This window comes from Onychomys torridus, chromosome 16 (genome assembly GCF_903995425.1).
Source record: "Onychomys torridus chromosome 16, mOncTor1.1, whole genome shotgun sequence".
Lineage (NCBI taxonomy): Eukaryota > Metazoa > Chordata > Mammalia > Rodentia > Cricetidae > Onychomys > Onychomys torridus.
This window is the reverse complement of record NC_050458.1, coordinates 64301672-64328816: the sequence shown is the minus strand read 5'-3', so window position 1 is coordinate 64328816 and position 27145 is coordinate 64301672. Positions and strand designations below refer to the sequence as shown.

Sequence of the window (27145 nt, the reverse complement as noted above, 5' to 3'; positions counted from 1 at the left end):
GTTATGAGGTCAGCTTCTGGCAGAAAAGGATGGTTCTGTGAGGAGGGGTGGGGAGAGTGGAATCCCACTGACCCCGTGTCCACCCTCAGTTACTACAACACCACATCTGTGCTGCTGTGCCTGGGCATCACGGCCCTTGTCTGCCTCTCAGTGACCATCTTCAGCTTCCAGACCAAGGTCAGCCCCGGGGCCTGTGAGCAGGGAGGGCACATGGGTCAGGGATCCATGTGGGGCTGAGCAGAGGCCGGAGTTTGAGTTGGGGATACCCCCCCCCCGAAGAGGGATATACTGGGCTGTGGGGGTGAGCACAGAATTCGCGGGTCTCAGCACATTGCTGAGGCCTGGTGCTGATGGGCCCCCTGTACCCCACAGTTTGACTTCACCTCCTGCCAAGGTGTGCTGTTCGTGATGCTCATGACCCTGTTCTTCAGCGGACTCCTGCTAGCCATCCTCCTGCCCTTCCAATACGTGAGTCTCCAGCCTACAGGCCCGTGAGGAGGGTGGGGACGGCCCAATGCCCAGGGTGCCGTGTTCTCCGACCCCTTCAGGGCAGGCCCAGGGCCAAAGCCCCACAGCCTGCCACCCTGGCCAGCCCTCCTGGCACCTGTCCTAGGTGTGTTGGCAGCATACACAAGCAAACAAGGAGGCTTTTCTTGGCGGCCTGGGCACCTGCCCAGCTCATGAGCCGCATCCGGCTTCCCTTTCCTTCCCATCCCCTGCAGACGGAGGGAAGGGGGAGGGAGGCCATAGCTGAGAAAGATACACTGGGGACCCAGGGGCCCACCAGGCTCAGGGGACCTCCTGGGGGACCAGCCAAGCCCAAAGAGGCAGAGGGCTGGCCAGGCGGAGGGGAGTGAGGCAGAGACAGACTCTCCACCCCATCTCTCAGACCACCCACCCGCCGGCATCTGGCCTGCCTGGCATAGTGCCTACCTACAGTACAGGAGCTGAAGCCACCAAAACTGGGGGACAGACTGGGTACATGACAGGTGTTTTGAGTCCTGAGAACACAGGAAAGAAAGCATTGGGTCTCTTTGGGGGCTCAGTGGCGGTCTCTCCAGCCGCATTCTGTATGTGCCTCTTGTCTGCCAAGCTGGGATGGCATTCCTCATCCCCTATAACCTACCTCCATCTCGCCCAGCCCCAGCCTCCGGGTAGTTGGCACCCAGTTGAGGATGTCAAGATTGATTCTGGCATTTCTTTGGCTCTTCCCAGGATCCTGTTGACAAAGGGCCGGGCCGGAGCTGGCCTAGGGGCCTCTATGTATCTAGGATGGGGAGGGGGCTACAGGAAGGGGCTCCAGAACTTCAAAGAACCCTTTATTGACCCACACTGAGCTGATGGGATGCCTTTATTTCCAGGAATCTTCTGGAACGTTTTCCAGAAGCGTTCCACAAAGGGCAGTGCTAACATAGCACCTTATAGTTGTGGAGTTTGCATGCACAATCAGGGGTGAGCACACACTGGGAAGGGCATTGTTCTGGCCTCCCCAGGCAGGCCCTTCATGGCCATCTGGCAGAGACTCCAGGTGCCTCTACCTCCATACCTATCCCCCCCCCCCCCAACTCCCCCCCCCCCGCCAACTCCCCCCCCCACCCCCGAGTTCAACTGACTCCTTCCTCCTGAGCCCTTGCTCCCAAGGCCGAGACAGAGAGCTCTCCATGAGAGGGACAGGCAGAACCCAGATAGAGCAGGGATGGATGGGGACAGCTGGGGGAGCCTAGAGCCAGGCTCAGGCTGGGAGGATCATAGTCAGATGGGGTGAGTCACCCTTGGCCAGCCTGAGCCTGGGGCTGTGTTTTGAAGGAAAAAAAAAATATCAGGTTTGTGAGAACTCCCTGTAGGTCTCTCCATGATTACCTTGGGGTCTCTCTGTCCTACACTGTGAGCACCCAGAGAATCAATCACAAGCCCTTCCCAGTCCTGGGGCTGCTTAGAGAGTGCTGGGGAGAACTACCCCACTTCCTCCATCCTCTAGACTGAGCCTTCTCCCCACCCCCTGGCCCTTCTGCCAGCCGCCCTGGCCACATGCTAAGCCCATCCTTCCTGTACACCCACAGGTCCCCTGGCTCCACGCCGTCTATGCCGTGCTAGGAGCGTGCGTGTTTACGTTGGTGAGTTTGGCCCAGCTTCTGGGGCCACCTTCTCAACTTTATGACTCTTCTATGCTGTCTTCCTCACTGTCTCTCTGGAACCTTTCTGCAGCATCTGAGGGTGGGGCTGGCGCAGTACCACATTCAAAGAATTCCGTCTTGTGCCCAAGACCTGCTCTCCGAGTGGGGTACAGGGATGTTTAGCAGCAAGCTTCAAGCTGCCTACCAGAGCAGGACTAAGAGGAGGGGCCGAGGTCGGGGATGTCCTACTGTGTGGACCGAGTTAGTATGGTCCTAGGGCAGTCGGAAGATTCACATATTGGTGAAAGGCTCCATTAGAGGGACCTTGTTCTTTGCTGTTCTCACCAAATTCACTTAACAGTAATAGCTAATTTATTTATGTATTTATTTACTTATTTGCCTTTTTAAAACAAATTGGCCTCGCTTAGGCAGTGATAGCACACACCTTTAATTCCAGCACTCGGGAGGCAGAGGCAGGCAGAGCTCTGTGAGTTCTAGGCCAGCCTGGTCCACAAAGCGAGTTCCAGGACAGCCAGGACCATTACACAGAGAAACCCTGTCTGAAAAACCAAAAGACAAGCAAACAAAAACAAACGAGCCTTGACCTTGCCATCCTCCCTCCTGGGCCCCTGGAGTGCTGGGATCATGGGCATGCACCACTGCACCTGGGGTTTAGCTAATACTGAGCACTCACTTTGTCCAGCCATCTCTCTCATTCCCAATCCTCACACCACACCTAGCAGATAGGTTCCACCCTTCTGAGATCACAATGAAGAGGAAGCTCAGTGATGTTGGATAACACGTCAAGGTCATCCCAACGTCTTAGGAATGGTAGGGTAAGGCTGAGAACTCGGACATCTGGCTCCAGAGGCCCATTGAAAGGCAGAGGCCAGGTGGGAAGTGCCTAGAAGCAGGTGCCCAGATAACATGACCGAAACAAATCTGCCCAAGGCAGCCCCACATATCCTTTGGTCAGGTAGCCCCCAAGCACCTAAATATGTGCCCCAGGATCACCCAAGAGACAAGATGTTCATGACATCTTCATGGGAAGCCATCCAAATAGACGTCTATTGCCAGTGACGCAATGGACAGACTTTCTCCCTCTCCAGTTTGCTCAGCTCTGTTATGTGGCCAGAGTTCCCAGTTTAGATACAAATTCCAGACTCATGGATGACAAGAATGCCCAATACATCCCAGGCAGCTTGACAACCTTGATGTAAGAATTGTCTCTTCCCAGGCGGATCTCTATGAGTTCCAGGCCAGCCTGGTCTACAGAGCGAGTTCCAGGACAGGCTCCAAAGCCACACTAAAAGCCCTGTCTTGGGTGGCACACACCTGTAATCCTAGCATGCGGGAGGCAAAGGCAGGAGGATCATAGTTTAAAGTCATCCTTGGCTACTCAGAAAATTTGAGGTAGAAAGTACCGCCAAGTGGAGCCGGGCATCTTCCGCATCAGACACCCGCGGGTTAAGTTATCAGATTCGCTGCAGTAAAGGCCAGATCTGAGCCCAAGACTCAGGGGTGCTGCATCTACATAGTACCAACCCCAGAGTCAGAACTGGAGATCCCATCTTGGGAACCCCTAAATCCTAGATAAAGTGGTTACCCTGGGACACCCCCTTCTGGCTCCTGGACGAGCGTTCCTCCTTCTGGGCCATGTTCTCAAGCAAAGATCAGTCCCTGAGAAGGAATTGGAAGAAGGCAAGAGGAAACAACCAGGGCCACAGACCCAGGCAGCAGCATCGGGAAGCCCCAGAGAGCAGTCATGGCTAGGGACAGGAGAGGTAGAGGGAGGCGGGGGTGGGGGGGAAGGGGGGGGGGTTGGAGGAGAGAGGGCATCTGTGGAGGGCCAGGGCATGCACTTTGCTGCCTGAGGCACAGGTGGCAGCAAGCATGAAGGCTGCAGGGAGGCTATGAATGCAGGCAGGGCTGGGTAGATGGTACTAAGCCTTTAAGTCTGCTTAATAATCTCTTGTGTTATTAGAATAACAAAAATAATCCCAGCCATCTGTCCCACCCACGGCGCCCTGTAGAACACTTTCTCACCTATTGCTTCATTGCGTCTCTACCACAATCCAGGGAAGGAAGCAAGGCTGGTCTTCTAAGAACCTCCTTGCTCTTTGAAGTCCCTGAGGGTTAAGTTGAGGTGGGGCTGGCTGAGTCTCGTGGCCAGTAAAAGACAGGTCCAGGCCCAGGACTGAGGTGTCCTGAAACCTGTGTCCATTGCCTCTGTGGTCACCTCGGGGAGAGGTGTGTCCTCTCCATCATTATCATCATCATCATCATCATCATCATCATCATCACCATCATCACCACAACCATCATCATCATCACCACCATCATCATCATCATGTGTATCATGTGTTGACTTCTCCTAGACCTTGGTGTCAGCATGGAAACATGCTGTAATTTCTCCCATCTAAGGAAAAGTGAAAACCACAAAATACTCTTAACCCGCATCTCGCTACAGCCCCGGCCCATTCTCTGTTCCTCATATATAGCAAAAACTCTTTAATAAGCTATGCTCATCTGCCACAGTGCCCCATCCCAGCCTCCGTCCCTCCAGCTGTCTGCTCCCACCTTCTCATGTGTGTGTGTGTGTGTGTGTGTTGTGTGGTGTGTGTGTGTGTGTGTGTGTGTGTGTGTGTGTGTGTGTGCCTTTTCAATGCCAGGGACTGAAGTCGGGCCTTGTGCATGCAAAGCCTGAGCTCTACCTCTGAGCTTCCCTAGTCCACTGAGTACTCTGCAGAGTACTGTCATCCGCTAGTTCACCAGCAACCTCCATGCAGCCGAACCCAGCAGCAGCCTCAGCTCTCCTGGACCTAGCTCAGCAGAATCTGACTCATTGTTTATTCTTCCAGAAGCATCCTTCAGGCCTCCTGCATCTGGCTTTTGTTTAGCAGCCCCACCATGTCCTCCTGGGTCCCCGAGTCTTCTCTTTCCATCTCCTTCCCTCCGGAGCTTAGACAGCCTGAGTGCTTTGTATTATGCTTTAGACTGATGACTGAATTTTCACCTCCAGCCCTAGTGACTGAGTTCCCGACTAGAATGTTCAGTTGCCTCGTCGGGAAGCCCATTTGCCATCTAACAGACCCTTCAGCCCATAACACATGCAAACAGCTTCTTTTCCCGGAGTCCACCTCTCTCAGTGTTCCCACTCAGGACAAATTCCCTGGCCGCTCTACTCCTTTCTTAACACACCGGACTCAGCGGCGGGTCTCGTGGCTCTAGCCCTTCTCTAGAGCCTAAGCGCTCTGCCAAGCTTCTTGGCCCTTCTTTCCCAGTGTCAGGTGCAATTGCCTCCTGCCAGGCTTGTTGGGATGTCCCCTGCAGCTTCCCGTGCTGTGCCCACATCTCTGGTCCAGCTAGCAGGCAGGGGTGAGAACACACACACTCTCCTTGGTACCCAGCCGCCCCATGTTTCCCACAGGTCCCCTTTGATCCCCTCCTTCCCCCACCCTGCTGCGTCCACTCGGGTCCCTTGCTGCCTAGGTGTAACAGGCTCCTCCCACACCCAGGGTTCCACACCTGATCTGCTCCTCTGTCCCCTGAGACTCTTCTGTCCTTCTGTGTTTTGTTTCCTTCACAGCACAGAGCGAGCGCCTCCACACTCGTGCCCTGTTCCTGGATTCTTAACTCTAGAGAGCCCATCTCTTTCTTGGACACTTTCTGGGGTTTTTCTGATCTGTTTGGTTCTCTGACTCAAGGGGAATTTAAACTCCTTGAGAGTGGGGTTCACACACCACGCTGGTTTGTTCCTTGATGTAGCCCCAACACCTGGAACAGCCTAGTACACAGCAGACACCCACAGATGTTTGTGGGGTGAATGGATGCCTGAGGAGTGAGGTGGGGGCAGGGCACGTCTGAGGTGCTGGGATGGCCCAGTTGTGCAGCTGGATGTGCACTGGCCCGGCTGCCTCCTGTGAGTCACAGGGAGGAGAAGAAACTTGGGTGCCCAGTGACCCCCATAATGTCTCAGTCAATCAACGCATCCCAAAGCCTTGGTTGGGATCATCTAGAAAGTTACATAAAGAGTAGTTGAGAGAGTACGTGGGTGGGTCCTTCTGCTTAGAGAAGGGAAGACCAGTCCTCGGGTGCCATGATGCATGCCTTTCGGCAGCTGCCCCAGAAGAAGATCCCTGTCTCCTCATTAACCCCCTGCCTTGTGCTCTGTGCTGGCTCCTCCTGCTGGCCTCTTCTGCCATCACCTGTTTGTGGAATCTGTGCCCCACTAGCTGGAGCCCAGTGCCTCTTATCTCCCGCTTAGCCTTCTGTGGCTTAGTGGCACAATGGGACCCTTTCTCTGCTCTGCAGTCAGGCAAGACAGGGGGTACACACCACCACCTCCTGGCCTGGTTACTGCCTTGTCAAGGAATTATGAGGAAGGGATAAAGAGAAGTGTTAGATGTGGCCCTGAACCCTCGATGGGGCTTTCCTCCCTGTCCCCACCAGCCGGGGCTTTACAGAGACTGAGAACATCCAATGGGTCTCTCTCCCTGAGCCCCTAGCTCCCACTCTGAGATTCTTCCATCATTCAGGGTAGGGCCACCTGGCTTGGAAGCCAAGGCCCCATAGGCCTCTGGCCCAGCCTCGAGAAGCAGGCCCTCCTGGGTCTCTCCCATGTCCAGCTTTGGCACACTGTCAGGAAGCCTTGAACTTGCATCTCGAACCCTGACCCTGACCCCGACCCTGACCCCGACCCTGACCCCGACCCTGACCCCTTCCTGGATGCCAAGACAAAATGCCAGTAGAAGTAGATGAGTCAGCTGAAAGGTGTTGGCTCTGAGTGGCTCCGCCATCCTCTCCCGCTAGTGGCCTCTCCTTGGGTGCTTTCTTGAGAGGTGAACTTATGGGCCAGGCTAGGGTAATGGGGCAGAGCTGTGGGGCTGGGCAGAAACTGGGCAGGGTGGGTCAAGGGCCTGGTTGCTCTGTCTCTAGCGACAGCTGAGCCTTCAGGGTCCCGCACCTGGAAAAGCTGCCTTGAACTTGGCGGACCTTCCTGGGGTAGCTGAGTCTTCCCAGCCACCCGAAGCAGGAAGCCAAGTCCCAGAAACCCAGGGAAGAAATTAGACAAGGGGCTTCAGAACTCGGGTGCACTAGGAAGAAAGCTTTGCCTCTGACCCAGTGCAGCCTGTTGGGGGACCTCGGCATCCAGAAAGGGGTCAGGGTCGGGGGCGGGGTTGAGATTAAGTTCAAGGCTTCCTGACAGTGTGCCAAAGCTGGACACGGAGAGGCCCGGGAGGGCCTGCTTCTCGAGGCTGGGCCATGGACCTGAATGATGACAGAATCTCAGAGTGGGAGCTGAGGGGTCAGGGAGAGAGCCCCATTGGATGTTCTCAGTCTCTGTAGACAGTCCCCACACTTTGGGAAAACAGCAGATAGCCAAGTGGATAGGCCGGAAGTCGGGGGACCAGTGGACACTAGTGCTGTGTCTCCACATCAGGGAGCAGGTATCGGGGGAAGGCTGTGTAAGGACCGGATGCTATGAGCCTTGAGGAATGAGTGAAGTTTACTGTATGGGGTGCTGACTCCTGAGGCCCAGAGAGAACAGTTGTGTATGTACACACATTCTCTCTTTCTCTCTCTCTCACAGGTACATACACTCACACACACTCTCACACATTTGTACATACATACCACATATGCACATATACTTGCACATGCTCTCACATACTCAACACATACTCATACTCACACATACACACTCACATGCATACTCACACATACACATTCAGTCACACATACTACACATACACACCACATACTCACACTCTCATACACTCACACACCACACTCTCATACACTATGGACACTCACATGTGCACACTCACAATCACATGCACACACACACCACATTCACATACCACACAGACTCATACACTTGTGCATGCTCTCACACATACACGCTCACACACTCACACACACGTACACACAGAGAGTATCACAGTCCTCCTGACTCAGCCCTGCCCTTTACAAGGTAGAAAAACAGAAATGGGGGACTGTGGTCCTAGAGACGCCCTTTTAGCCTGTCACCCCAGAGGAAGCTTTAGACTGTTCATTCCACCCAGCCCCACAGAGATTCTGGGCTCTCTGACCACGGTTTAAGCCAACCATGAGCTTCTCGGAAGTTTGAGGGAGCTCTCTAGTCTCCCCTCCCTACTCTGCATCTCACTTGGTCTTCTAGTGAAGGCAATAGTGTAGGCCAGTCTTCCCCAAATCCAGGCAACAATGCAAAGTAAAAACCAGATCCACGGGCCCAAGGTTGTCAAAACTCATATCCTCTTGTTCTGAGGGGTTTATAAGCCTCAAAAATATGTGAGGACTTTCCTTCCTGTTACCTTCTTCTGGTAGAGGAGATACTATCTCCCCCAAGCCGTGTGAAAGCTGGCGGCTGGCTCAGAGGTAGGGGGAGGGTGTGGTAAGCTGCCTGTCCTGGGGTCTACTTCCTGGTCATCACCATAGTCTCCCCTCCTGAGAGTCTAATCCTCCCTCATCACACCTGAATGGTCACAGCTGCCTGCCAGGGGAGGGGAGGGGAATCCCTGTCCCCAAGGGGAGGGCCAGGGTGGCTAGGCAAGAGACCTCCCTGTAGGGCAGCGCTCCGAGAGAGGAATCCCAACTCTTGGGTCCACGGCAGAGCCAAGCAGGCATAATGGGAAGGGCCAATGGGCATGTAGAGAGGGGAAGCCCTTCTCCTGACCGGAAGGAACACACACCCCCACCAAGCCACATCCAAGGCCTTGCTCATCTTGACCGCAGTATGACGTTTGGCAAGCTTTGACCTTGGACCTCTCTGTCTATAAAATGGAGCTAATTTTCTGTACATGCACAAGTCTATTGTGAAGGTCATGTACAATGGAAATAAAAAGAAACTTAGCACTTGGCACGTGGCAGCCTTGACCATCATTCTCACGTTAGGGCAGGGCTTGGGAGCCAGGGCACCACGTTTGGAGTGCATCTATGCCGAGTTCCAGCTGTGTGCGCTGCTCCCGTTAGGGAACATCTCTCTCTCTGCTTCAGTTTCTTCTCTAAGTGGGGCCGGCGACAGAACCCACCCCTTAGGGTGACTTTAAAATGAGTTGATGATGTATAGCGCTTAGGAGGGGCAGGGTATGTGGCCAGTTATTAAAACCCTTACCTGAGGGGAACAGTAGGCTGCCCAAGGTCAGAGCTGTGCTTTGAGGTCTCCCAGCCTGTGCTCTCGAGCACAGGGGTCTAGCCTTCTCTGGTGCAGTCACTTTCACACACATTGAGACAATGCTTCCCGAGCCAGACCTGCTGGCTGCAAGTCCTGCTGTGCCCTGTTCCTCCAGGTTGTGTGTGGCCTTTGATACTTCTGATACCCTAGTCAGAGAAGAGACTTCCTTTGGTATCAGGCAACAAATGGGGCCCAGGCCTCCACTCATCAGCCTGTCCTCACTTCCCTTCTGGCCCACATACCTGCAGCCAGTCCTCCCAGGTTCTTGACAGGCCAGCCTCTTCCTTTTTTATGTGTGTGCAGTGTATGTGTGTGTTTGTGTGAGTGTGTGCATGCCTGTGTGTGCCCATGAGTGTGGAGCCAGAAGTCAGGGTAGACAACAATCTTAATTGTTCTCTGTCTCTCACTGAACTTGGAACTAGCTCACCAGTACTGATTGGCTAGCTCCAGGGGATCTGCCCGTCTCTTCCTTCCCAGCACTTGGGATTCCAAATACATGACATGCACAGCTTTTATGTTTGTGCTGGGAATCCAAACTCCAATCCTCAAGCTTTCTCTTTACTTTTATGAGCTGAGCCTGACCCACAGCCCCTGGCAGCTTCTTTTCTTGGGAATCCAAAGCACTCCAGGGGTGGCTGTGCACACTTGTAACGCCAGCACTCAGGAGTTAAGAAGCAGGAGAATTGAGATTTGGAGGCCAGCCTGGCCTACATATCAAGATCCTGTCTTAAAGAGAAAGTGGGTAGGGGGAACATCCTAAAGGCCAAAGTCACCCTCTAGTTCTTTTCTTTCTTTCTTTCTTTCTTTCTTTTTTTTTTTTTTTTGTATGTGGAGCTGAGGATTGAACCCAGGGCCTTGCGCTTGCTAGGCAAGCACTCTACCACTGAGCTAACTCCCCAACCCACCCTCTACTTCTAAAGGAGGGGACAGAGCACCAGAGGGGCTCAGTTTTCTGCACCATCCAGCTAGGAAGCCTGTGTATCTCTGAGCAAAGGTGATGTCTGCATCTCTTCTTATGTTATTCTTATACCATACGCACGCGCACATTTGCACACACATGCACATACACACACCAGCATGCATGCAGTCCACATTGCTTCTCCTGGCATTGGGGATCAGCAGACTTGAGCTATCCTCTTGGCTGTGTGATGAGGGCAAGTTGGTTATACTCTGTGTTTCAGTCCCGTCAACCAATGATGAGGACAGTAATGTGGCATTTGTCACAGAGGCTTACATATTTAAAAACAGTCACAAGCTCATCTTGTGCTATTTTAATCCTGTATATAAGTCATACTTCACAATATAGGAATACATCTGCTCCTGGGTTTCAACTTTTGAAAGTCTTAAATATGAATGAAACATACATTTTGGCCACACTCCTTACCTTCCCCAGAGGTGACCATGAAGGGCAGTTGCTCTCTTTCTAGACTGTTCTATAGACATGCTTGTTTGTAGGCTTTTGGGTCACACATGTGATAAGGACTTTTCTGTGGCTTGCTTTCTTCTCATGGTAGCAGATATCAGAGACGTTTCCGCCTCAGTACTGCGTCAGTTTCGTTAACTGGCCCCTGTCAACAGACTGGGTGGTTTCCAGTAAAGCTCTGTTACAACCCGTCCTGCAAGGAGGGCCCAGGGCTCCCCACTCCTGCCCTGCGCTGCCATTTCTGTAGGGGAGACCTGGGCCACGAGTTCCTTTTTATGCTGGTTCAACACATTGCAGCCCCAGCTTTTTATATTCATCCCTTGTCTGCTGATGGCCTCACCATGATGCGTGAGCCGTGTTTGAGGGAGGGACAAACAACAGATGTAAGCTTAATTCCCAGTGTAGCAGGGTCAGGCTAGCGTCTGTGTAGATCAATGTTTCTCAGTCTGTGGGTCATGACCCCTTTGGGAAGGTTGAACAATCCTTTCACAGGGGCTGCAGATCAGATATTTATATTATGATTCATTAACAGAAATACATTAAGCAAAATTACAGTTATGAAGTAGCAATGAAAATAACTTTATGGTTGAGGGTCATCGCAACATGAGGAACTGTCTTAAAGGGTCACAGCGTCAGGAAGGTTGAGAACCGCTGGTGTAGATGCGGCCCTGCTGAGTGGGGGACTAGCCCAGGATCCACACACATAAGCCTACTCTGCCCCAGCTCCACCAGAACAGGGGTGAGGGTCAGGTTCCAGCACTAGAGAAGCGGCCATCAGCAAGCTACATTCCTCTCTAAGACCCCTGGCCTCATAGGCTACAGAGTGACGGTGCCCACATGCCAGTGCACATGGGACAGTGAGTTGAGCTAACATTTTAGCATGTACAAGGACTGTCACACACTCGACATACATTATTCATAGTCTAGCCCTGCACTGCCTCTGACCCCATGCCACCCCTTCCCGCAGAGTCCTGTGTTCAGCTGGCCTCTAACTTGACTGGCGTTACCTTTCCAGGTGTCAACAGTTGACCTTAGTTTGCAACTAGTGTGTTAACTGTAAACAAAGTAACCTGCTGTTGGCTCAGTTACCAGGGCGATGCTTTCCCCACCTCGTAATGCAGACTTACAATGGAATTTTAAAAATCATTTTACATTTGTTTGTATCTGTGCTTGAGCAAGTGCATACCACAATGTGTGTGTGTGTGTGGAGATTAGGGGGCAACTTACAGAAGTCACTTCTCTCCACCGTGTGGGTTCTAGAGCTCAAATTCAGGCCACCAGGCTTAATAGCAAGGGCCCTTATGTGCCGAGCGGTCTTGCTGGCTTTATAACGGAGTTCTGAGGATGTTTGTTGTCCTCATTTAACTGCCAGTTCTTTGAGGACAAGTTCCCTGGAACACAGTAGGTGCTCAGTAAATCTGAGTGAACACAAAGAAGTAAAAAGCTCCCAACTGGCTCTCTGGCACGAGGCTGCAGCAGTGGACGGCAACCCCTTCGGGACAGGTCACCCCAGCTAGCACCATTGGGGTGAGCATCCAGAACTAGGGGCCAAGTGCAGGAGCAGCGGTCAGTCATCCCACACCCACACCTGTCCCGGGAGGCCCCTGGGTGGGTGTTCCTTGGAAGGGCACCCCCAAACCTGATCAGGTCCAAGCCTTCTAGGTTGAAAGATTCTATTTCATGAGCTCACCCAGGGGTGACCAGGCTCTGGGAAATCAACCAAGCGCTGTTGATTGATAAGCCAACTCAGCGATTTATTAACTTCTGCCGGGCAGCCGAGCCTGCTAAACAGCCTGCCTGCAGCATGTGAGCTCCCTCACCCGACTCCCCCGCTTGCTTGTTCTCTTTGCCGAGGAAATTTCACTTGGGAAGCCAAATTTCCTTCTGCCAAGTAGAACAGAGTGAAACGATAGTGAAGAATAATGGTGGCCAACGCCTCTGCAGTCAGGGGCGGCGTGGCCCTCCTGGCCATCCTGTTTTGTACAATGAGGGCGCTGAGGTCACACGGCTAAGTTGACTCCCGAAACACGGAGCAAAGGACTCAAACCCCAGCCTGCCAGCTTCAGTCTGTGTCTGGGGGTTGTGGGGAGGGGCTGCCCTTAATGCTGCTGTGCTCGCTTGGGGGGCCTGATCCTTGCACACAGGGTCCCCCCAACCCTTACCACGGCTCCCATTTTCCTTCTGTTAAAGCTGTGCGGATTCCCCTCAGAATCTCTCTGCCTCCCCGATGTGATGTGGGAGCCACCTGAGTCTCATTAGCTGTGTCTGCCTATTCTTGGGAGGACGCTGCTCCCACAGTTGCAGCAGAAGAGACCCAGTAGCAGCTACCATTCATTAGGCGCAGGCTGTGGCCCCGGTGTCTCACACACAGTATGGTTATCACAGTCTCACAACGGCCTGGTGAGGCAAGCGCCCTCATCTCCCTTCACAGCTAGGGGCTCACAGGCCAAGAGGAGGCATCTTGCTCATTCTCCTGACTGCGTGAGTGGCAGGACAGAGTTTCCAAGTCAGGGAGCACTCAAGACTGAGCTCAGAACCACCCTCCTCCGCTACACCTTCAAGGGTGACCCACCTTGTGTACCGTGTGCTGGATTTGTTCCCTGTTGGAGTCTCTGGCCCCTGTGTTTTGTGGCATCAGCATGGAGGGCAGTGCCAGATGTACCTCCCAGGGTTGGTTCCCTATGGCCTACATCTAAAACAACTCCCAGGAGTCTGGGTCGTGGGAGTGGAGGGGTTCTTGGATGGGGTGCAGGAAAGGGGTTGGGACATCCTGTGGGCAAGCAGCCGCTTCAAGGTCAGGTAACAACCCCTCTGTCACCTCCCTCCCCACAATGCTCCCATGCACCTAATTCCTCACTGTTCACAGCAGGTCTCTAAAGTCTGCCCAGTCTAGCCAAAGCCCAGCTTCTTCACACCCCAGGTAACATGTCCCTCCTAGGACACCTTCCTCTTGAACAAGCAAAAGCTCTTACTCCACAGCCCTAATTATAGCAAGGACCCGGCTTTCCCGTAACTATCTGGAAGCTCTCCCCCACCCCATTAAGCAGTGAGTCTCGCCAAAGCACACAGATTCGTGTCCCTATGGTTTCTAACTCTTCGTCCCTGGCATGCATTTGTTACTCTGTGCGTGCGTGTGTGTGCGTGTGTGTGTGTGTGTGTGTGTGTGTGTGTGTGTGTGTGTGTGTGATGGTGTGTGAGGAACCCAGGAACACAGGCCTTCCACATACACCTGATGAAAGAGAACAGAACATGCATGAATCTAAAGAAATCTCAGTCTGTGGGGGGTCGGTTCTTCCCCTTTCAGACACTGGGAGACTTTGAGGCCTCTATCCTCCAAAAGATGTCCCTACCTGCCTGATGTCATAGGCTGCTTGCAAGGGGTTTCTGCTGCCAAGATTGAACCCAGAGGAAAGCTCTGAGGGAGGGGGGCGGAGTCTCTGTGGACAATGGGAAAGGTTGGCAGGGGTGCTTGCAGACAGAGGGAGCTGTGGCTAAGGCAATCTGTGTACAGTCATCGGTTAGGCCCAGAAGGTTCCGCTGGAAAGACAGGAGATACAATAATCCTGGATGCTGTGGAGAGCAACAGAGTGGAATGGTTAGGTATGTGGGTGCTACCTGGAGCCAGCCTGCTCAAATACCGAGTTCACCATTTCCCCACATGAGTAAATTTAAATCAATAGTTAACATCTCTGGCCTCAGTTTCCTCTAGTGATAGCAATTCTCCTGGAAGGAGCTGATGTCTGTAAAGCTCCTGGACTACCTGAAGTGGGCATTTACCCTCAAATGTGGAGCAGGGCCTGGGATAACATGAAGATCGTCTGGACTAGAAAGCTCCCTGCTTCAGGAAGCCCGCCTAAGCTGCCAAGCTCACCCAGGACAGATGATTCCAAGTTAACCCTCAGCACTGCCAGAAAGCGATTTGTATTACTCTCATCTCACTACACACACACACACACACACACACACACACACACACACACTCCCAGACTTTAGCTTCAGAGGGCAGGGACCCTAACTCTCCGCTGTACCCCTGTTGGAACAAAATAAATGCTCAGTAAATAGGTGCTGGATATCATTAAGGGTGGGAGGTGTTGGGAAAATTCTGACCTCTGGGCTGTAGCAGGACAGTCACTAGCCCACCAGGAAATAAAGCCAGCAGCTCAGCCCCTTAGTGTCCACCCTGACTGGAAGTCTGACTTCTTGCTCTTTCTTCTCTTCCAGTTCCTGGCTCTTGACACTCAGCTGCTCATGGGGAACCGCCGCCACTCACTGAGTCCCGAGGAGTATATTTTTGGCGCCCTCAACATTTATTTAGACATTATCTATATCTTCACCTTCCTCCTGCAGCTTTTTGGCACCAGTCGGGAATGAGGAGCCCTCCCTATCCCTGCCTTCCTCCGGAGAATATCCCTTCCCTGTCCTGTGACCCTCTCTGTGCTCCTGCAAACCAGACATAAACGCGCTGCAGCCAGCCCCCACCTTGCCCTCTGCGGCTTGTACATATGCCATCCTTGGGGCCCTACAGACCTGAGGCCACAGCATCCCCCCGTGGTGCCCCGGCACCCAATTACATCTTCCAAATGGGACAGTCAAGGCAGAGGGCACTTCTGGATTTGCAGACCCGGGGAATGAGTAGGAGGAAGCCCCTCAGAGATGGGAAGGAGACCCCAGAAAACCTGGCTGAGACTGTGACCCCACTGAGTCTTTCGGGGTTTCACTTTCTCTTTCAGGTTGAGCAACCACAATTTGTAAGGAAAAAGGCTGAGGGAAATGTCTGGGACATGGGGACAGGGCACTGCGCTGTCGGGGGCAAAGCTGTCCCAGGCTGTTCCTCTCTCAGCTGTTAGGACCAGGAGCTTGTTCTAGGGTCCTGGACAATATGAAAGGAGTGGAATGCTTCCATTACTTGCCTCAGTTTACCCTTCTGTGTCATAGGATGAGGGGGGTGCCTAAGTGTGGACCTGTCCTGAACTCCCAGGCAGGGGATGGCAAGAGAGCTGTCTAGGAGGACTGGAGAGGGGCAATCCATCACACTGCATCCACTGGGAGGCATGTGGGGATGCAGGACTGACAACCCATCTTTCTTCCCACCCTGTACTGTTCCCACAGGCCTGAGGGGGAAGTGAGGGGGGAGAGCCTGGTGGAAGCCATTCTAGTTGCTGGACCAGCCCTTACCAGGGGCTGGCCTCTACTCCAGCCTTCCACACCTATTTCCTAAGTCTTTCCCATCTTCTGCTACATCCTGTCTTATCTCCAGCCAGGCCTCCTGAGGGCCCTGGAAGTTGAGGCACCCATGTCCCTTCCCCCAGCCTCCCTGGCCACTCAGCCCAGAGTCCCTGGACCCTTGGCCCTTATCTCCACATCTCTGTAATTTGGAAGCTGCCCAGCTAATGGTCATGGCCAGGGCCAGTCCCTTGAGCCTGTCCCATGTGCTGAGGCCAGAGCTCCTTATCGGCCTCCAGGAGGCTGGGATCTCAGGCTGAGTGTGTGCGTCAGCCACCCTGCCCTGGCTGAGTGCCTGCTGGAGGGGGGACCAGGGGGCCACACCTGGGGCAGCATGCAGCCCACATATACACATGGCCAGCTGTAGGCCCGTGGAAAGTTACCGGGTGGAGGCTAGGAGGCTCTGTGGCTGTAGGGGCTCTGTCTGTCCCCAGGAAAGGGGACCAGGTAGCTTATCCATTCCTGCCCTGCCCCTTCCTACTTGCAGCCTTCAAGAACCAGTGCAGAGGCATTTGGATATCTGAGAAGGGAAATAAGCAAGAACCGGAGGGGCGTGGTCTGTGGGGGCAGTTGGGGTGAGTCTTGGTCCAAAGGAGCCCACTGCTGCAGGCCAGAAATGGAGTCCTGCGACAGTGATCAGCATAGCCCCGTTGCAGAGGCAATGGCTCAGAAAGGCTTGGTGATAAGTCCATTGTCATTGTCATCTAGCAAACCTGGGGGTCAGCCCTCAGCTGCTTCATTCAGGGATCCCTCCAGTGTGAGTCAGGGCTGGATTTGAGACTTGTGGAGCCCGGAGATGTGGGTGGTCAAGCCCTGGCATCTCTAGGGGTTTGTTATCCATCCCCCATCCCCCATGTCACCCAGCCTGGCACTCCAAGATGCTGAACTGAGGTTTTCACTCCCCGGAAGTCAGCTGGGAGGCAGGATTCCTGGCTTCTGATCTGGCCTGGCTGCCCACAGACTTATGTTTTGTCCCCAACTAGTGCCAATGTGGGGCAGGGAGAGGCACCAAGACACTTCCACTGATTTCCTCCTCTAGTTCCTCACCTGGAGTGCCTCTCCTAATCTCTGGCTTCAGTTCTAGAAAGGTTTAAAGCCCCTCCCACACTGACCTGCCACCCTCACACTGGCCAGTTTCCCAGAATCCACTTGTCCAAGTCCTCCTCTTCTGGGATAATGCAGAGACTGAGGATTGAGAAATTTTTCCAAGGCGAAGTTCCAAAAAATTTGGGGGGAGGGGCAAGCCCTCAACCATAAATAATGTGACCCGAGCACCAGTCACAGGGATCTCAAAGATGGCTGTGGAGGTGGGGAGGCCTGCCATCCAGCCCGCCGCTGAACGGGCAGTGGGGCCAGAGAAAGCCTTGGTGTCGACCCTTGATGGAGCAGTGAAGAGGCCCAGGAACACCTGGGTGGGTCTTGGCAGGAGGAAGGGCAGGAACAAGAATGCAGGATTATGAAGAATGTGGGATTATAAGAAACCGAAGCTGGGCAGGTGCGGAAGGAGGAAGGACTCCCACTGGCCTCACATTTTTAGCTTGGGTGGGGCCGGACCTATGGCGGGGTAGGTTGAATTTCATAAGGTTAGAGGGAGCCAGGAACCTATCTGTGATGAGAGGCACAAAGTCCTCTGAGGTATGGTGACAGACGAGGAGGTCCCAGGAGGGAGTCACATTAAATCCCTCACTCCCCACACCAACTCCTGGGTCCGTGTACAGCTCTTTCGGTAGAGCCCGAGGAAGCCACAAGATTAAGAATCTTGGTTCTTCCATTCCATACCCTTTCTCCTGTGGGAGTCAGGGTCCCTCAAGCACCCTATTCCAAAAGGTTGAGATGGGGTAGCAAGTTGGGAATTTTCCACAAGAACCTTGCTGCCCCCTTCTGGCTGTTAGAGGAAAAGCAGAGTCTGGCTTTTCAGAGAAAGAATCCATCCCTGGTGATAGCGGCGAGTTTTTCCTCCAAGTGTCAGAGGACAGAGATCTGTTTGCCACACACCCAGACACTGCTGCCCTTTTGGCCTCAGTCCCCACGGGCTCCCCAGCCCCCCCTCCGTGTACCCTTCTCTGACTTCACCTGCTCAGGACGTGTGACTGATTGGAAATGAGAATAAAAGCATTTACTAAGACACCTGAACTGTTTGCTTGTGGCCTCAACCGGCTTTTGTAGAGTGTGTGAAGTGTCACTCAGCAGTGGAATGTAGCTTTCATGCAGAAGCTCGCTATAATTCCCATCTTTAATTTCAAGGGGAAAGGTGAGGAGGGGTCCTCCTGCTCAGTGCACCCTTTCCTGAGAGCCTTCTGCAGACAGACCCAAACTTGCCTGGTCTGTGAGATCCGGGCACTTCTGGTAGAGGAGCCTTCCTTGTTTTGAGCAAAAGTGTTTCCTGTAAGTGGAGTATCCAGGCATCCCCCAAAGCCGCAGCTTTGAACCTATAAAACTCGAGCTGGTGGGGGGGGGCGTTGTTTTGTGTACCCCAGAGCCACACAGCTTACAGCACATGGGCAGAAGCTCCGTTTGAGAGGGGGGGTAGGGGGATGGGGGGGAGATCTACATCAACCCTTTTATTTTACATAAGAGGAAATAGAAGCAAAAGTTTCAGGGTCCAGCCCAAGCTTTACGAACAAATTACCAACTGGGAGTGGCATCAGAAGACAAACCAGCTAATGATCTGTCAAAAGGTTCCCATGAGTGACGGATAGTTTGTTTTTGTTTTTTGTTTTGTTTTGTTTGTGGGGGTTTTTGTTTGGTTGGTTTTGGGGTTTTGGGTTTTGGGGGGGAGTTGTTTTGTTTGTTTTGGTTTTTGGTTTTGGTTTTTGGTTTTTTGAGGACAGGGTTTCTCTGTGTAGTTTTGGTGCCTGTCCTGGATCTCACTCTGTAGACCAGGCTCTGTGTCCCCAGTGCTGGGATTAAAGGTGTGCCCTGCCGCCGCCTGGCCAAGCGATAAATAGTTTTATGTCAACTTGACATAAATTAAAGCCAGAGAGGAGGAACCTCGGTGGAGAAAATGCCTCTCTAAGGTCGGGCTGTAGGCAAGCCTCTAGGGCAGTCTCTTTCTTTTTTTTCCTTTTTTTTTTTTTTTTTTTTTTTTTGAGCTGAGAGGATCGAACCCAGGGCCTTGTTAGGCAAGTGTTCTACCACTGAGCTAAATCCCCAACCCCATTTTTCTTTTCTTTTCTTTTCTTTTTTTTTTTTTCCAGTTTCTTAATTAATGGTTGATGGGGAAGGGCCCAGGCCTTGTGAGTGGTGCCATCCCTGCACTGGTGGTCCTGGGTTCTGGAAAGCAGGCTGAGCAAGCCAGTAAGCACCCCTCCACAGCCTCTGCATCAGCTCCTGCCCCATTTGAGTCCTACCCTGACTTCCTTAGATGATGTACAGTGATGTGGAAGTGTAAGCTGAATAAAGCCTGGCCTCCACAACTTGCTTTTGGTCATGGTGTTTCCAGGTATGTGGGAGGGGACATGATCACACTGGAGGGGGAATAGTATCCAATAAAAATTCATCTGGGGGCTGGACGGCGGTGGCACGCTTTTTTAATCCCAGCACTCGGGAGGCAGAGCCAGGCAGATCCCTGTGAGTTCAAGGCCAGCCTGGTCTACAGAGTGAGTTCCACGACAGGCACCAAAACTACACAAAGAAACCCTGTCTCGAAAAACCATCTGGGGCCAGGAAAGAAGTGGTAGCGGAGTCAGGGATGGTGAAGCGAACATTAGTAGCTTGCATTAGGCAGCCCGTGCGTACAAAGCATGCCATGGCCTCGAAGAAGCAGAGGACACACAACAGCTTGAGACCACATAGCCTCAAGTCCTGAGGAAACTCCTCCCTCTCTTCCTTCTTCTCTCCTTCCTTCCTTTATCTTCTTCCCTCCCTCTGTTCCTTCCTTCCTGTTTTTTGATTGTTCTGTTTGAGACAAGAGTCTCACCGTGTAGCCCAGGCTGGCCTGTACTCACAGTCTTATTTCCCTGAGCTGAGATTATATGCATGTAGCACCCTGTCTGGCCTGTACATGTTCATTAATGGAACCCTAGAAAGAACCAGTGCTGAGATAGAGTATAGGGGACCTGGAGACCTCTGACTCAGGCCTCTGATGGAGCAGGAATGGGTGGGGAGGGAGGGACGGAGCCGTCTAAGCTGGGGAGAGGGAACACTGGACTCTTGGGCTTCTCCCAGCCACCACAGCCTCCAGCCTCCTCATCTCATCCCCTGGCTGTCTTCATTAGTTTCCTGGGGTTGCTATAACAAACGGTCATGAACTGGGTAGCTTAAGACGACAGAAATAGTCTGTTCCACCCCAGTTGTGGAGGCCTGAGGCAGGCTCGAGCCCTTGGGCGGCGCTGACAAATGCAAGTTATCTTTACCACCGTCTTCCAGTCTCTGCCTGCTTCATCCCAAGGACTCTTTCCTGCCTGGACCTATACTGTAGCCTGCTGCACATGAGGATGATGGGCTCAGTACCAGATCCTCCTTCTAGAAAAAGATCCAGTTTCCATGAAGTCCCATGCACACAAATGGGGGCTTAGGACTAGGACATATCCAGGTGGACCACTGTCAGCCCGCTATACTATCCACTCCCTCTAGAGGCAGCTGCTGACTCCACTCCTGCCCCTATGGCTGAGAGAGACTTCATTCCCATTGCCAGTAAGGCTGGACAAGTCTCTCAGCCTGACCCAGCTCACATATACTATCCATCTTAAATATGCCTATTCCCAGAAACCCTGCTTGCTGACTCCTGGACTCTGCCCTCCCACACCCCACAGATAGTCAAGACCCTTTCTTCCCAGCCCACATCCCCAGTTCTCTCCATTCTCTTTTCTGGGGGAAAACCCTCCAAAAGCAGCCAGCCCTTGCTGCCCCTTGCCATAACACCTCTAGAGCCTTTTATTGGCTGCCTCTTCTCTCTCGAGCCATTATGTAAGTAGTCCAAGTGCCCTGGGCTACCATGCTGGAGAGACCATGGGCAGGTACTCTCCCAGGAGCGGCAGCTCAGCCTTCCTGCCATGCCCACCAAGGTGGCAGCCACAGGAGGAAGAAGCCAGTTTGGAAGTGGGCACTCTAACTTCAGCTGCTTCTGGCCTCAGGCATTTGAGTCTTCCGGGCTGAGGTCCAAGATGTCCGGCACGTGGACAAATCTATGTCCTGTCCAAATTCCTAACCCACAGACCCTATGAGCACAGATAAACGGCATGGTGTCGGGGTGCACCGTGTAGCGCAGGTTGGTTGAAGAAAGAAGACACTCCAAGTTGAAATTTTAAGGCCTATGTGGCAGCAGGAAGATCCAGCCTCTTCTGATGGACTGAACCCCAAACAGCCGTACAAATGTTTATTTATTGAAAGTTATACAAAGCATTTCCTCATACCAAGGTCCCTAATCTTAATTCACATGTCTTACTGAAGGAGAGCATCACATGCCTCCATGACTCTCGTCCTTTGTTATGTATCATGTGCAACACACAATAATACAAGAGCCTCAGGTGTGTTACAGAGCAAAGTCATGAAATGGCTGCAAAGCCCCTTCTGAAAAACAATCACTGTTTTCCACAGGGATTCTTCAAGGTCAAAGTACTTCTAAAAAAACCAGCTGTTCATTCTGATATCTACCCCATACGGTGATTCTGCTATATTCCTACAACAGCATGGTTTGGGGCCACTAAGTCTGAAGTCATTTGCCAGGCAGCAGGTCCCCAAAATCATATGCTGTGTGGGGTGGCATGTGAGGGACACGAAAATGTGTCTTCCTAGTTCAGACTGAGAGCAATCTCTCTCAAACCAACCCGGAGGAGAGCTGATTTAGATGTAGTTCTAGACCTCAGGCCTGAGGCTGTGCTGTAATGGAATGGGATCTGGGGAGGTCTTGGTGGGGGATGAGTGTATTTCGCTGAGCTGGAGGCTAAACTGGGGCATTTAAAACAATGGCTCCAAATTCTTTGCTCAATGGAATGTGCTGGAAGTGATATGTGTGAGTCTCCAGAGTTCTCCGGCCCATGGATTTTAGCAGTAGCTCTAAGCAAACTCTGACCGGCCCTCCATGGTTCATAAGCTTTCTCTCAAGCAAGTCACCATGGCTTTGAGGTAAACGGCACTGCTCCGATTGGTTGTGAGATATATATCTGCCCCCAGCAAACCATGCAGTACATACATGGTTGTGCAGGCCTGAAACACCAGAACTGGGGGTGGAGACAGGTAGACTCTGAGAGCTCACTGGCTGGCCACCCTAGCAGAGACGGTAAGCTTCCAGTTCAGTGAGAGATCTTGTCTCAAGGTAATAGGGTAGAAAGAGACAGAGCACTGGTTCTCAACCTGTGGGTCACGACTCCCTTTGGGAGTCACATATCAGATATCCTGCATATCAGCTATTTACATTACAATTCATAACGGTAGCAAAATCACAGTTATGAAGCAGCAAAGAAAATAATTTTTGTGGTTGGGGGTCACCACATGAGGAACTGTATTAAAGGGTTGCAAAGTTAGGAAGGTTGAGAACCACTGATAGAGAGGATGCTGTCCTATATCCTGCTTTGGCCTATATATGTGCATGTTATCTGCAGATTCATGTGCATGCCCCCCCCCCCTCTCTCACACACACACACACACACACACACACACACACACATGGGAATGGCTAGCTGCCTAGTGTAGTTGGAACACATGGGATATGGAAGGGAGTGGGGAGTGAAGACCTAGGCCCACAGAAGAGACATGTTATGGAGAACCTGCCTCAACTCTGCTGGCAGGAGGCACATGAAAAGTGGGTAAGTAGAGGAGTAACCAAGTCAGATCAGTGTTTGAGAAAAACCTCTGAAAGACAATTAATTCTCTGACTAGAAATCACATTTCTAGATGTGTAGTTGGAAGTTTCTCTGGTCCTGCCTTGGTCCCCTGCGGTCAGGATGAATCTCTCCCACCTGTATCCTGTAGCTGCTTGGTCCCAAGTAAACACACAGAGGCTTATATTATTTACAAACTGTATGGCCTCTGGGTCAGCTTATATTAACTAGCTCTTTCAACTTAATTCAATCCCCATTCCTATTAATCTATATGTTGTCATGTGACCATGGCATTACTGGTCTGCTGGCATCTTGTTGCTCCTTCGGCAGCTGCTGGCATCTCCCTAGACTCCAATCTCTTGTTATTAGCTTGGATGCCCCACCTAACTTTATCCTGCCCTACCATAGGCCAGTGCAGCTGTATTTATCAACCAATCTGAGTAACACATATTCACAGCATACCAAAAGACATCCCACAGCATAGATGTTTATCCTAAATAAATAATTTCCAAGGAGGAGCAGGGTTGTTCGCAGGAATATTGTTCATAGGAGTAAAAGTTGGGACAAGCAAATATTAAATAATAAAGGGCTGCTCAACAAACTGTAGTGTGCATTCTATTAAATATTTATCAGCCACAAAAAATTATGAAACAGGTCAACATTTACACAGTGCTCTATAGTTTGAATATGAAATGCCTCCCACAGGTTCCTGTGTTGGTGCTACATTTTGAGGTGCACAGGAGCTTTGAGGCCAGGCCTGGATGCAGGAAGAAGGCACTTAAGGGAACACTGCTAGAATGTAACAGGAATGGCCTCTTGTCTAATTCCCAACAGAGTTGAGTTTCTCACATCCGTGGTCTTTGCCATCTACACCCCTGTCAGCGTTCTAGTCTTTGGGGCTCCCAGGATCGCTCCTTAAGCCCCATGACAGCATTCTGAGCCCCAGGGCTAGATCTTGCCCCAACTCTTCCATTTTCTCTCTGCTTTCTGCCTGCCACAAAGTGGGATGCTCTCTGATGTGCTCCCACCATGACATTCAGCCTCGACTCGGGCTCACAGAAATGGAACGAGCTAACCATGGGGCAAGGCCACCGAAGCAGTGAGTCAAATAAGTGAGTCAAAAAATAAGTAAGTCAAATACAGCCTTCTCAGCTTGAACTGTGATGTCAGAGACTTTGCCACAAAAAGTCTGACACTGAAAATCAATAGTGGCAGCAAGACCATGTCTATGACGGCACAGCCATATGGATCCTAAGCCTTTCTGGTTATTTTGCAGGAGGGATTTAGTGAAGTTTAACCAGGCTAAAAAAGCTTAGGATGCTCTACTGGGGCTTACTGAGTGACCCTGGGAGCTCGAAAGACCAGAATGCTGACAAGAATGTAGACAGAAAAGACTATGGACATGAGAAATTAGAACTGTTGGGAATTTAGACCATAGACCATGCCTGTTACATTCTGGCAATGAACTTGTCAATATTTTGTCCATTCCCTAAGACTTTGAGAGAGGCTGAATTAAAAGGTTACGGTGGGGGAAATTTCGAGGGAACCCAACACTCGGCTGTGGCTTTGATATTACTCATTGCTTTTTAGTCAAGTTTACAGTACTGAGAATTATGAGCAAAAAGGAAAGGGAAAGAGTTTTTTAAAACTTGCAGTGTTTCCAGAAAAGAAGTATGTATAGGGGCTGGAGAGAAGGCTCAGTCGTTAAGAGAACTTGCTGCTCTTGCCGAGGACCTGCAGTTGCTCACAGCCACCTATGACTCCAGTTCCAGGGGATCTGACACCCTCTTCTGACTTCCACAGGCTCCCGCACACACACAGTGCACACACATACACTCAGACACTCACACAGACACATAAAATAATAAATGAAGAAATCTTTTAAAAAATGAAGTGTGGGGCATAGTCTTCTCCTCTCCCTGCCATGCCATGTGACCAGGGGGAATCACCTGTCAAAAATGTCACTTTGCCAGCTGTGTTTAAGGCTCCCATTTCACCAGATAGCATAAACTTTGTTCACACCAATTTGTGCAAAAAACGACAGCCCTGTGCCATCAATGAATTGGCAGGTCATCAAGACCAGGATAGTACTGGCAGAGCCGTGGTTCAAATTCCCAGAGTTTGAGGTGATGGGACCCACCGTTCTGGCCAGGGTGCCTTTGGAAATGAGGCCACATGTTTGCACTAACCTAACATCATTGGCTCCACAGAGTGAACACAACCCCAGAATGATATTCCCTCTCTACCCTGGCTGCCTCAACCTCCCTAGCTTTGGTGATGGTTAAAGATCATCGTGTTGAGGAAGTTCCTGAACCACCTTCCATGGTTGGAAATAAAGTTGAAAGTTACAAGAAGACCAAGGAGGCCTGGGATGACATCATCAAGGTCCATGTCTCTGCCAATGAGAGCTGGCAAGGATGGAGAAGCTGACATCATGTCCAGCGCAGGCAACTTTGCATCATCTACAATGAAGGTAGTGGGATCATCAAGGCCTCCAGAAGCATCCCTGGTGTTCTTCTGCTTAACGTGAGCAAACTGGACATTCTGAAACTTACTGCCTGTGGGCATGTGGGACATCCTGCATTTGGACAGGAGGTGCTTTCCAGAAGTTAGATGAGTTGTTGGCATTTGGTGCAAAGCTGCTTTCCTCAAGTGTAACTATAACTTTCTTGAGTACACAATGACAGACACAGACCTTAGCAGAATCTTGAAAAGCCCAGAGGTCCAAGGAGCCTCGAAGTCCCGCCCAAGAAGATTCACCAGAGAGTCCTGAAGAAGAATTACTGAAAACCTGAGAATCACACTAAAGCCAGACCTGTATGCAAAGACTACAACAGGACACCATTCTTCGCCAGGCCAGAAATCACAACCTCTGGTGAATGAAGTGGAAGTGCCGGCAGTGGCGGCAGAGGAGCCAGATCAGAGCAGGAGGCAGCAGGGAAGGGGCCTGTAGGCAGGATGCCTGCAAGCAGCAGGAAAGGAAATGTACCTGCACATGTCAGGAAGCAGAGAGGGGAAGGCTGCAGCCTCTGAGAAACCAGGAAAGGAATGTGCCACTGGAGGAAGGAAGCCTGCTGCATTAGCAATTTGAACCTGCTTTGTTCCATAAAGAGCAAAGGGAGGCAGCAACCCATTTGAGCAAAAACCCAATGAAAGGAAAAGAGAGGTGTAAAGTTGGTACCAAAGAAATGTATGATGGCTGAAGAGGTTGAGGCCTTTAAAAAGAAACTAAGTATTTTTACATTGGGAAAATAGGAAAGACATCTTGGGCTCATCACTGAAATTGACCCAACCTCACCAACTACAGTTCAAGGATGGAATGGAGAAGCTCTGCTTAGAGGGTGGAGCTTCCTGCTGAGAGGGTGGAGCCTTCAGCTGAGAGGGCGGGGCCTTATGCTGAGAGGGCGGGGCCTTCTGGTGAGAGGGTGGGGCTTTCTGGTGAGAGGGTGGAGCCTTCTGCTGAGAGGGTGGAGCCTAAGCTGCAACAGAGATCCTAGGAAGCAAGCAGAAAATATCAGTAACACAGGACGTCTTCCTTGCCATTCTGTTCATCCTTTTCCCAATAGAAATATGTACACTGTGCCACAGATTTTGAAAGTACATATGAAACCTTAGTTTCATAAATATAGGATAGATAGAATATCTTTAATTTTGCCAAATACAAATAGACTAAATATTGTAATTGTAATTCTTGCTTGATAACTGTTTGTTACATATATTTTTATTTTATTTTATATATTATATTCATTTATTTATATTATATTATAAAACTAATAATATAGAATAATATTTATATATATTAAAGTTAAAACCTTTTTTGATTAGATAGAAAAGGGGAAGGGCTGGTAGTTGTCTTTCTGTACGCTGTGAATATATGTGGTCCCATTGGTTAATAAATAAAGCTGCTTTGCCTATGGCAAAGCACCTTAGAGGCATGAGGGAAATCCAAGGAGAGAGACAGGAAAGAGAAAGGCAGAGTCTGAAGAAATGCCAACCTGCCACCCAAGGAGCCAGCAGACCAGTAAAGACACAGAACACATGGCAAAACAGATTAATAGAAATGGGTTAATTTAAGATTAAAGAGCTAGCTAGCAAGAAGCCTGCCACAGGCCATACAGTTTGTAAATAATATTAAGCCTCTGAGTGATTATTTTATAAGCAGCTGAGGGACTGTGGGGTCGGGTGGGACTGGAGAAAACTTTTGACTACATATATATTTTCTTTCTGATTTTACAGTGGTCTATAGCTAAGAGAGTTTGCCTTAAGTCTCAAGAGACATGATCCTTGGATTCTTGGAGAGTGATGCAGCTTTCAAGACTATGAGGATTCTTGGAGATGGGCTAAATGCATTTTGTACTGTGAGATAGACTCGCGCCTTTGTGAGGTCACAATGGGATGTTGCTGTTTAAAGAAATACATTTTGGTG

The 27145-nt window shown here is 51.2% G+C and overlaps 1 protein-coding gene and 1 pseudogene across 1 annotated transcript in view; both read left to right on the top strand.

Moving 5' to 3' along the window:
* The window catches only part of Faim2 (Fas apoptotic inhibitory molecule 2), a 32557-nt gene extending 14466 nt beyond the window's left edge, over positions 1-18091 (top strand). The window contains exons 9-12 of the mRNA XM_036207905.1: positions 90-177; positions 373-468; positions 2061-2114; positions 14957-18091. Coding sequence (XP_036063798.1) covers positions 90-177; positions 373-468; positions 2061-2114; positions 14957-15106 — 388 coding nt within the window. The 3' untranslated portion in view covers positions 15107-18091. The remainder of the gene's footprint in view (positions 1-89; positions 178-372; positions 469-2060; positions 2115-14956) is intronic.
* Positions 17254-25598, top strand: LOC118596749 (annotated as a pseudogene).
* Positions 25599-27145: the final 1547 nt, after the last annotated feature.